This window comes from Sapajus apella, unplaced genomic scaffold (genome assembly GCF_009761245.1).
Source record: "Sapajus apella isolate SASKATOON/1434 unplaced genomic scaffold, GSC_monkey_1.0 scaffold12, whole genome shotgun sequence".
Classification (NCBI taxonomy): domain Eukaryota; kingdom Metazoa; phylum Chordata; class Mammalia; order Primates; family Cebidae; genus Sapajus; species Sapajus apella.
The window spans coordinates 2,635,735-2,646,278 of record NW_022436952.1 but is presented as its reverse complement, the minus strand read 5'-3'; the positions used below and the strand labels follow the sequence as shown (position 1 = coordinate 2,646,278).

General features: G+C 54.7%; 1 protein-coding gene across 2 annotated transcripts; it reads right to left on the bottom strand.

The window, feature by feature from the left end:
* Positions 1 to 4,315: 4,315 nt before the first annotated feature.
* LOC116552805 (keratin, type I cytoskeletal 14) lies at positions 4,316 to 8,913 on the bottom strand. 2 transcript variants are annotated; one of them, XM_032279691.1, is made up of 9 exons: positions 8,567 to 8,913; positions 8,307 to 8,518; positions 6,984 to 7,066; positions 6,267 to 6,423; positions 5,791 to 5,952; positions 5,581 to 5,706; positions 5,265 to 5,485; positions 5,123 to 5,169; positions 4,316 to 4,572 (listed from the first exon to the last, which is right to left on the bottom strand). In XM_032279691.1, the coding sequence occupies exons 1-9, from the start codon at positions 8,835 to 8,837 to the stop codon at positions 4,475 to 4,477; spliced, it is 1,377 nt and encodes a 458-aa protein (XP_032135582.1). In that variant the 5' UTR covers positions 8,838 to 8,913; the 3' UTR covers positions 4,316 to 4,474. The 2 variants fall into 2 exon arrangements, with proteins under 2 accessions (XP_032135582.1, XP_032135581.1); XM_032279690.1 differs by having other exon boundaries at positions 8,307 to 8,913.
* Between the last annotated feature and the right edge of the window lie 1,631 nt (positions 8,914 to 10,544).

The following is a 10,544-nucleotide window of genomic DNA, read 5'->3' as shown; positions in this document are numbered from 1 at the left end:
TGAGGCTTAGAAGAGCTCATATTGCAAAACTGCCGGTGTGGGCCTGGCACATAGTGGGACATCTTTCTGACTGTCAGTGGCATTGTGGCTGCTCCCGACTTCCCCATGGACCGTCTGAGTGACTTGGGTTCTCAGCTCCCTCGCTTGTTAATAGCCCATCCCTCTGGCCTATTCAGCCCCCATTAAGATCAAAGACCTGCGCCTGTGGGGCCTGGGGAGGACACAGGGTGGTTGGAGGGTCATGGTTCCTTCCATCGAGGCCCCTCCAGCGTTGTGGGCAAGACCTTCATTGCTTTGCCTGCCCTGTAGTACTTAATCTTCGCCAGCTGTTTTAGGAGGTGCGTGTTAGTTTTTAAATCACTTTACAGGAAAGGAAATTGAGGCTCAGAGAGGATATCTTGGCCACAGTCACAGAGCTAAACAAGGCGGGAGTGGAGCCAGGGCGTGCCCTCCCGTGAATAGGAGCTGCAGTGGACACAGGCCTAGAGCTCCTGCTCTCTGTCCCAAGCCCCACGCACGCGCTGGGTTCCTCTCTGCCTTCTTCCTCATGTCGTCTCTTCTTATTCAGCCTGTCTCAATTCACCCCATCTCCCCTATATCTACGACAGTAAGTTTCAATAAATATGTGTGAATGAATGAATGAATGTGTGAATGAATGCTCCTCCCTGCCTAGTACTAGCCCAGGGCCCTCACTATCTTCTCTTTCACTGACTCTGTCTCTCTGACTCTCTCCCTTTCCCTCCCTCTCTCTCTCTCAGCTCTATGTACGTTTGTTTCTCTCTATCTCTGTGTGTCTCTTTTTGTGCTCTCTCATGCCAAGTCACCCCCAAAGTTCATCAGAGCACCTTAAAGGAAAAAGGCTTCCTTTCCCAGGCCCGGCCTTACAGGTGACAGTGGCACAGAGGTAAGCCCCGTCAGGAAGGCTCTCGCTCAGCAAACAGCAATGGAGGAGGAGCTGATGCCTGCCCTGTGCCTGCCTGAGGCCGGTCCAATGCCCTGGAAACCCCTGACATTCCCTTGTCCCCTTTGTGACAGCCTCCAGGCTCAGTGAGGTGGGCCAGGGAACCTCCTGCAGTCCCACCAGGACATCAGGACCCCCCAGCCCCTGGGCATCGGGCCTCCTTAGGGCTGCCTCCTCTGACGTCTGCCTGTAGAAGAGCTGGCTGCATTACCCAAGCCAGGCTGTCTGTGGCCTTGGGAAGTGCCATTGCCTGATTAGGTAGGCATATAGGCCAGTTGCTGCCTATAGAGTTCCCTGGACACATTAGAGATCTTTTCACTATAAAAAAAAAAAAAAAAAACCTCCCCCAAATCAAGGGGATTGAGAATTTCAAGGTTGGCTCCACCCTTCCACCCCACAAAACAAAAAGCATGAAGTAAGTTAGGAAAAATACACATTGATCCCTTGGGACTCAGCCTTATCTCATCCCTGAGAAAGAACGAGACAGGAATGAAGCCACCCAGGATGTGGCAAAGCCTGAGCATGGACAGGACTTTGCCACTTGCAGCCGGTAGGACCTGGAGCAAACCAGTCTCCCTACGGTGAGGTTGGAGGAGTCTTCTCAGTGGCTCACCTAGCACTGCCGGTTCTGAGTGCTGGGAAGGTGGAGAGGTTTATAGGGAGGCAGAACCAAGAGGTCACCTGACCAACCCCCCCCCCCCGGCCCCCCCCCCGGACTCAGAGACGCAATCCCACCTGCCTCCACTAGACTGTACTGTTGTCACTTTGCTGGTCTATTGTTTAGCTGAGCGGAGGCCAAGGGAAGGCAGTCACCATTGTCAGAGCTGCTGGGCTCATGTCTTTAGTTGGATGTTTGCAGCTGCCAGGCTCTGTGGACAAGAGCCCTGTTCATTAGCAGGATCCAAACATCGGCCCTGCCCTCCCCAGTGCAGTATGATGGGAAAATTCCTGGAGGACGGGAGTCAACGTGAGACCCTGGGGCCTGACAGTGCAGGGTGGGACCACCTCCCAGCCTTCCTGGTTCTGAGCCCGCTTTCAGCCAGGAGCTCCCCGCCGCCGTTTTTACCCGCAAGCAATCCCGACTCTCCTGTGTATTTCCTCCAAATAGTGATGGCAACCACTGAGAGAGGAGGATTGCCCCACCGCACCCCAGTCCAAGAGATCTCACGCTTCTATATTCCTCTAAAGCAGATCTCCTTTGGAGACAGAGACTTTAATCTGGCACCACCTCCAAGGTAGAGGGATGTCTGGGGATTCGTATGAAGTTCAACGTATTCTAGGCTTCGGTCCCCACTGGTGACTCTTGCCATACTTTGTTCTCTGTCCAGACCCATGTGACCTCTCAAATGTGTGCCACTCCTGAGATTCTTTGCCACACTTGGGCAAGAGGCTCATTGCCCAACTGGAAACCTTAGGAACCAGAGTTCAACACTCCTAGAAAAATGACAAACCCCTCCCCACACGAGGGTCCTGTACCCTCCAGGGCCTTCAAACCTCCCTCTTCTCATTCTCTGAGGAAGCACCCTCAAAACTTCCTCCTTCTTGAGTTGTCCCCTGTACCCCTGAAACTTTAGTACTTCACCTCCAGGATGACCCATCCTCACCCAGGGATCACCCAAAGTCACCCTTTCTTGATAATAAAACTTACTTTAAAAAATATTCCAGAGTGGCTGGGCACGGTGGCTCAAGCCTGTAATCCCAGCACTTTGGGAGGCCAAGGCTGGCAGATCACGAGGCCAAGAGATCGAGACCATCCTGGCCAACATGGTGAAACCCCTGTCTCTATATCTATTTAAAAAAAAAAAATCCCAGAGTTTCAGAAACACAAAGCAGTCCTCTTTTTCCTGGGGTGGAGGTAGGAACAAGAGAAACCAACATCTCTTCATTCCTTTTCCAAATAACTCACCCCACTACCATTTATAGGCTGCTGACTGTGTGCCAAACACAATGCCAAATTCATTGCCTGCATGAGGTCATTTACTCCTGTATCAGCCGTATGCAGTAAAGGTATTTATTCCCTTCCTTGTGAAAGAGGAATGTGGGGTTTAGTATCTTGCCCAAACTCTTCAAGGTGACTCAGCGTAGGAGCCAGGACTCCAACCCAAGTAGCCTGATTCAAAAGCCCAGGCTTTTATAGATCCCTTGTCCAAATTCAGTCTTTTTTCAATCTCTCCCCTGCCCTTGACTTCCCCTACAAGTTTTCTTCACATAGCCAAATGAATGAGCTGTTGAAACTGACACAGGACTAGTCAACTCTTTCCTACCTTGGGGCAGTCAACCCCACCCACCTCTGGAATTTTCACCACTTACTAGAGTGAGGCTCCTTCCCTTCTCGCTCCTTTTCTAGCCCCCCAAAGAGAAGAAAAGGCATTCCCCACCCAGGGGAGGCTCCTACAGTCCTGGCTCTTAAGGTACAGTCATTCATTGGATTCTCATATCAACCTCCAGAAGCAGGGCTCAGCATCCTTACCATACAAGTAAGGACACTGAGACTCAGACTTTCTAAGCTCACAGCTGTTACACAACAGAGCCAGGGTTAGAAACCAGTCTACTCCCAAACCCTCTAAAGATGCTCTCATCTTGGATGAATAATCACCATGCCCTAGAGACGGTTTACCCAAAACAGCCATGCCTTGAGCCAGCACTATGCCAGGCACTGTGCCGGAGGCCTTAAATGCATTCTTCCAGTGAATCCTCACAACAAGCCCATGAGGCAGGTATTTTCATTGTGCCCGTTTTACAGAAGTGGAAGCTGAGGCTGGGAGATGGCCATCAACTTGCCCTAGATCAACCAAGTGTAGGAATTATCAGATCCAGCGCTGGAGGCAAGAGCACGTGATGTAGAGGGAGACAAGACTGTCAGGAGAGCTTGGATTCCTACCTTGGGTTCATGCACCTCCAGCAAGGAGCTCTGGAAGACCCACGAACCCCATGAAATTGTATTCAAATGTATGCTTATTTGAAGTGGAGGCACAGAGGGAAAGATCTATAGCTTTCAATATTCTCCAAGGAATCCCTGATCACAAAAATATTAGGAATCCTTAAGCTAGCATAGTGCCTGACACGCAGAGGCATTCAGTGCCTGGTGAATGAATGGACACACACGAAAACGAGTGAGTAAATGAATGAATATCCCTCTGTACCCTGGGAGACACCACATATGACCTGGCACACACATCTATCTGTGTCTTCAGAGATGGCGAAAGACATCCTGGGACCTGAGCCCAGCCCACCCCCAGGACCTTTCTCCCAGTCCCAGGGGCCACAGCCAGGTGCTGTGACAAGCTCCAAAGAGATCGTTCTCCCACTTTCTCCCCACACCCACTCCTAACAATGACCAGACAGAGGCGAGAATTATGCAACTCAGATAATGAAGCTGTATTGATTGCCAGGAGGGGGTGAGGGTGAAGCAGGGTCCGGGTGTGAAGTGCTTGGTGGGCAGGAGAGGGAATCTTCTAGCAGGATCTGTGTCCACACGGGGAGCCTCCTAGGCGTGAGCAGGGCTGGGCAGCCTCAGTTCTTGGTGCGAAGGACCTGCTCGTGGGTGGACACCACCTTGCCATCGTGCACATCCATGACCTTGGTGCGGATCTGGCGGCTGGAGGAGGTCACTGGGGAAGAGGCAGGGAGAGGGCGTTACCAGAGGCAGACAGACAATGGGCTAATTAGGAGTGGGGAGGCCAAGAAGGTGAAGAAACTCCAGCTGTCTCCCTGCTACCCTTTCCCCGAATACTGCTTCACTTCCTGCTATTGCCCAAGCACTGATAACATCAAAACATTTCTTTCAGACTAGGGCTCCCAAAGGTCAGAGACAGAGTCTCTGTCCTCAGACTGGAGCTTCCTAAGAGCTCACACCCGGCTGGTGGACCCAGTGGAGGGGTCTTGGTGGGAAGAGCCCTGCAGGGCCCTGTTCGTGGTGCTGACCACCACAGCAATGGGATCTGCCACAGACACCAGGTAGATGTAAGAGGTGGGGGCTGCCTCTCCTAGCCCTAAGGAGGGTTTAGAAAATAGCTTCTTCCACCCAAGGAGGTTCACAAGGGACACTGGGTGTGAGCACTATAGCTCAACCCCTTATGGAGCCCCTAGCCAATACCTAGAGCTGCTTGAGGGTACAGAGGGCGGCCCAGAGCCCAGGCCCAATAAGGAGGAAGGCCTTACCATCTCTGGATGACTGCGAGCCAGAGGAGAACTGGGAGGAGGAGAGGCTGTGAAGACAGAGAAGGGCAGGATCATTAGAGACACACTGGGGCTGTAAGAGTGCCATGGTGGGGGCTGGACTATGGGCAGGGCTGAGACTCACTGGGCATCCTCGCCCTCCAGCAGGCGGCGGTAGGTGGCGATCTCCTGCTCCAGCCGGGTCTTCACGTCCAGGAGGATCTTGTACTCCTGGTTCTGCTGCTCCATCTCACAGCGAAGCTGGGCCAGCTGCTCCTCCACGCTGCTGATCAGCTCTTGGATCTGGGCCAGCTGCATGCAGTAGCGGCCTTTGGTCTCCTCCAGGCTGTTCTCCAGGGATGCTTTCTGTGAGGGAGGGAAAGAAAATCGAGGATTAGTGAGAGCAGCCGTTCTCTCCCTGCCAGTCCTGGGCTCACCACCATGCCTGGCAGGGCTCCTACCATGCTGAGCTGGGACTGCAGCTCGATCTCCAGGTTCTGCATGGTGCGCCGGAGCTCCGAGATCTCGCTCTTGCCACTCTGCACCAGCTCGCTGTTGGTGGCCACCTCGCGGTTCAGCTCCTCTGTCTGCAAAAGAAGAGAACCCCATTCACACCAGAAGGCCCCAGAAGGCAGGTGGTCTGGGTTGCTTGCACCTCAAATGACACCCACCTTTGTGAAGAACCACTCCTCGGCATCCTTGCGGTTCTTCTCTGCCATCTTCTCATACTGGTCACGCATCTCGTTCAGAATGCGGCTCAGGTCCACGCCTGGGGCAGCGTCCATCTCCACATTGACATCTCCACCCACCTGGCCTCTCAGGGAGTTCATCTCCTGCATAGCCGGGGACAGTCCACAGTCAGGAGTTCCACCATGAAAGTGGATTGGGGTTCCCTACTCAGGCCTGAATAGTGCCCTCCCACCATCACAATTATATCTCGACCCTCCCTGCTCTCTCTCTCTCTCTCTTTCTCTCTCTCTCTCTCTCTCTGGATAGACTTTAGCTTTGTTGCCCAGGCTGAACTCAAACTCCTGGGTTCAGAAGATCCTCCCATGTCAGCCTCCCAAGTAGCTGGGACTGTAGCACGCACCACTATGTCCAGCCTCCCTGCGCCTCCTTTAAGCTGGCTTTTCCATAGAGTCCTCACCTCCTCGTGGTTCTTCTTCAGGTAGGCCAGCTCCTCCTTCAGGCTTTCAATCTGCATCTCCAGGTCAGCCCTGGCCAGGGTCAGTTCATCCAGCACCCTGCGCAGGCCGTTGATGTCAGCCTCCACACTCATGCGCAGGTTCAACTCTGTCTCATACCTGGAATGACCCCAGAGAAAAGGAATGAGACACCCATCCTCACCACAGTGAGGGCTTTGTTCTCCTTTCCCTCCAGCTTCTCCCAGAGCTGGTGCCTTGTGGGTGGTTTAAGGAATCAATCTTGAAAACAGCGTGGTTGAACACAGTGCCCATTGATTGCTCAGATATGAACATTCCTGGGGCCTCGGGATAAGGCAGTTCATCTTGCTGCAGAATTCAGGAGGGGGTTGCGCCTCTAGCTTCAGCCAACAAATAATGCATAAGTCCTCCAACTATGATTCCCTCCTATACTTCGAGGGCAGCTGGGGAAGTGGGAAGGGCCTCTCCCTAAAGCAGTGGTTCTGAAACCTGGCTGTGGGCCAGAATCACCCAGGAAACCTGCTATAAATAGCTGAATCAAAACTCCAAGGGTGGGGCCCAAGAGTCTTATTCTTTTACAAGCACCCTAAGGAGCTTTCATGCAGCTAGCCTGGCACCAGCTAGTTCTATTTGGAAAATACTGCTCAAAAATGCCCTACTTCGCAGACACTGGGCGTCCTGGCCCACCGCTGCAAACTCACTTGGTGCGGAAGTCATCCGCGGCCAGACGGGCATTGTCAATCTGCAGAAGGACGTTGGCATTGTCCACTGTGGCCGTGAGGATCTGCAGGATGGAAAGGGCACAGGTCATTTGTCAAATGCACTTCCCAAGCCCGGCTTCACTGTAACCTACATTAAGCTCTTGCCTGAATTTCCCTCTTCTCCCACAAAACTTGCCCACAGCCTCCTAAAGGAAAAACCTAGGTGACCCAGGCCTGTCCTAAGACTTTGCTAACTCATGGTCAGCAGAAAGGGTAGAAGCTACCCTGGGCTTAGAATCAGAAACCTAGGCGTTCTGGTTCCAATTCTGCCCTTGACTTGCTGCAAAAGCTAATGAGTCTTGGAGCTTCAAGTTCCCCACCTCCAGGAGGGGAGAATAACCTGAGGCTCCCTAGCCCTCCTTCCTGAGCCGGCCTCTCTCCTCTCTGTGTCAGCCAGCCCTGCCAGTACTCTGCAGATACGCACATTCCTTTTCAAGCTCACAGCCCATGGGAACTCAAGTGGGACTTCCTCAAGAGATAAGACCCAATTGGCACAGGGGATTAGAAAAGAGGACTCAGGGGAAGAAAAAGAAGACATATTGGCCCCTGAGCCTGGCTGGAGTTCCCCACCTCATCACTGAATTTCCTTAATCCATGCAAGGCATTAGAGCCCAGCAGACTCCTGGAGGGAGGGCTCCCAGGTGATGTGGGAGCAGGGAGGATGGGGCTGGAGTCAGAGAGCGCAAGCCTGCCAGCTCCCTCTGTGCAGGGCACATCAGGGAGCCACACTGATTGTCTCTGCAGGCTCTCCATGCCTGCCTGGCCGTGGGGAGGGACCAGCCTGTACAAGGCTTATGGGCGGCGGCAGCCACAGCCCAGACTAGTGAGCTAATGAGCAGTTTGGATGTCTTGCCTGGTCCCGTTAGAGCCTCACCCTTCCCCTGTGCTGGAGGACAGCTAGCTGCCTCCTGTGCTGGAAGGCAGGGTACAAGGGCTCCAGCCTTGGCTCTGCCTTTAATCTGCTATGTGACCTGCAGCTGATCACAGCACCTCTCGAAGCTTCAACTGCTTTTTCCTTCCTCTGTAAAATGTAAGGCTAGGAATCACTGATCTGAGGATTTGAGAGCAGAGGCAGATGAGGAGGCTGGGGAAAGGAGTGCATCTTCTCACTGATCAGCTCTTAGGGCATCTGATACCTCAAAAGAAAGGATCTGGGGTGGACTCTGTCCTATAGAGAAATCTAAAGGTGGCAGTGACCCGAGGCATCCATTGTTCCCAGAAGGAGCTAGCCAGAATGGCACCTTCTGCTGCCCATTCACCCACCTTGTTCCTCAGGTCCTCGATGGTCTTGAAGTAGGGGCTGTAGTCCTTGATCTCAGCGGGCCGCTGCCTCTGGTACCAGTCCCGGATCTTCACCTCCAGGTCGGCGTTGGCCTCCTCCAGGGCACGCACCTTGTCCAGGTAGGAGGCCAGGCGGTCGTTGAGGTTCTGCATGGTCACCTTCTCGCTGCCCACCAGAAGCCCATCACCACCACCAAAGCCACCGCCCAAGCCGCCACCAAAGCCAGCACCCAAGCCACCACCGAAGCCAGCACCAAGGCCACCACCATATCCTCCCCCGAAGCCACCACCATAGCTGCTGCTGCTGCTGAAGCCACCGCCATAGCCGCCCCCCAGCCCGTAGGCTCCCCCCGAGGAGAAGCGGGAGGTGGAGACAGACAGGCCCCCGTAGGTGCTGGGGGCACGGCAGGACCCTCCAGCCAGGACAGAGGAGATGCGGCTGGAGCCGCCCCCAATGCCGCAGGAGCCCTTCATGGAGCTGGAGGAGGTGAACTGGCGGCTGCAGGTGGTCATGGTGCTGAGGAGGAGGTGAGCGAGCGAGCAGTTGGCTGAGAGAAGAGAAGGTGCCGGGTAAACTGAAAAAGGATGCCCGTGCTTTATACTCGTGGGTAGGGGGCGGGCCTGGCACCTCCCATTCCCCTTGGCTTTCATCACCCACAAGCTAGGGCCAACTCCCAGTCAGGTCCCTCCTCTCCTCCGCCTCATCATGTCTGTCATATTTTACTGGAAACTCATTGTTTGGGGTGTTTTGGGCTTTCTTGTCCCGCCAGGCGTGATTCACAGGGGGAGGTGTGGGCCTGCAGGCTACACTTTCCCATCGGGCCCTGGGAGTCCCAGCCCTCGGGAACCCGCGCACTGGGCTCAGCCAGGGTGACAGGCAGCAGGGCCTCTGCACGTTAAATCTGGTGACCGCTAGCTCTCCATTAACTGGATGGGACTTTAACATCCACTTAGAGGAAGCCCGCCACGGCAGGGGATGAGTACCCGGCTAGAGGGCACCGGACAGCAAGGTCTCCTTGGGCACAGACAGCCCTCCCTCAGCACCACCCTCTATTAGAGACAAGGAAGTCTCGGGGCCCCCCGAAGGCCTGGCCTGCTGTGCTGTGCTCAGAAGGCTGTCCCTGAAACCCACCCAGCTAGTCAAGCGGATCGTGACTCCTACCCCAACTCCCCCATTGAAGGGAAATCCAGGCAGCTCTCCCAGCCCTGGGCATAGACCCTAATATCCTCCCTAGGGTGAGGATCTCACATCCATCACACACCAGCAGATGGGCCCACAGCACAGAGCAGTGGCATCACGGGCGCAGCCAGAAGGCCGGGAAACTGGAGTCAGGTGGGCCCTGGCTCTGCCATTTGCAGCTCTGTGGCCCAGGGCTTGGCACTTCTATGAGCCTCAGTGTTCTCATCTGCAAAGTGGGAGTCATAACGTCTATTCTGCCTACTGCAGTCGGCTCTGAGAACCCAATGCGACAATTATGGGAACAGGCTTTGTAAACTGAGTGTGGCACGGAGCCTGGTGAGCACTGGTAGCCCAGGCTTAGCCCAAAGTGAGTGGAGCTGCACCCAGGAACAGGCCTAGAGGCGGCCTTTCTTTCTTCCAACCCTAGATATCTTCTCAGACCCCCAGGACATCCCTAGTCTGTGCAGAAGTCTGGCTCAGGCACCCTCATGTGACCCCCTTGCTTAGCTGGCCCAGGAGATGTCCTGGGGAGGAATAGATGCACCTAGGAGTGAAGCTGGGCTGTGACAAGGGCAAGGCCGAGGTGGACATGAGGGTCCCTGACTCCCGAAGCCCCAAGATTCAGGGGACATTTCCAGGAGTCCATTTGGTCCTGCTTTGGAAGTGTGTATATCAAAACTTCAGTGATCTCCCAGACAACCTCCCAAGGCAAACCCTTCCGGCCCCCACCCCGCCTCCCGTCAGCCCCTCGGCTCCGCAGACCCCGGCAGGCATGTTGGGAGGAATGTGGTCGTGTCTGGGGCTGCCTGACACGTCCTATCTCCTCAGACAGGCCCCAACAGCCCCTGCTGGAGGCTCCAGCACTCTTCCTGGGATCCACTGCTCCTGGAAGAGAAGGAGGACCCGCTCTCAGCCCCACCCTCGCCTTGACTGTCACCAATGCAGAAGCCAGGGAGGGGAGCCCCCCACCACTGTGGCCTAGGAGCTTGGAAGACAATGCTGAGACAGACACCTGAGCTGTGGGCTCCCCAAATCTGCCA

What these genes read in the sequence shown, in the direction of transcription:
- LOC116552805 (XM_032279690.1), bottom strand. Translation starts at nt 8,837, where the DNA reads ATGACCACCTGCAGCCGCCAGTTCACCTCCTCCAGCTCCATGAAGGGC. An exon ending in TGAAGAAGAACCACGAGGAG is followed by an intron (nt 5,953 to 6,266) that starts GTGAGGACTCTA and finishes CCGGCTATGCAG; the next exon opens with GAGATGAACTCCCTGAGAGG. An exon ending in CTGGAGGGCGAGGATGCCCA is followed by an intron (nt 5,170 to 5,264) that starts GTGAGTCTCAGC and finishes CTGTCTTCACAG; the next exon opens with CCTCTCCTCCTCCCAGTTCT.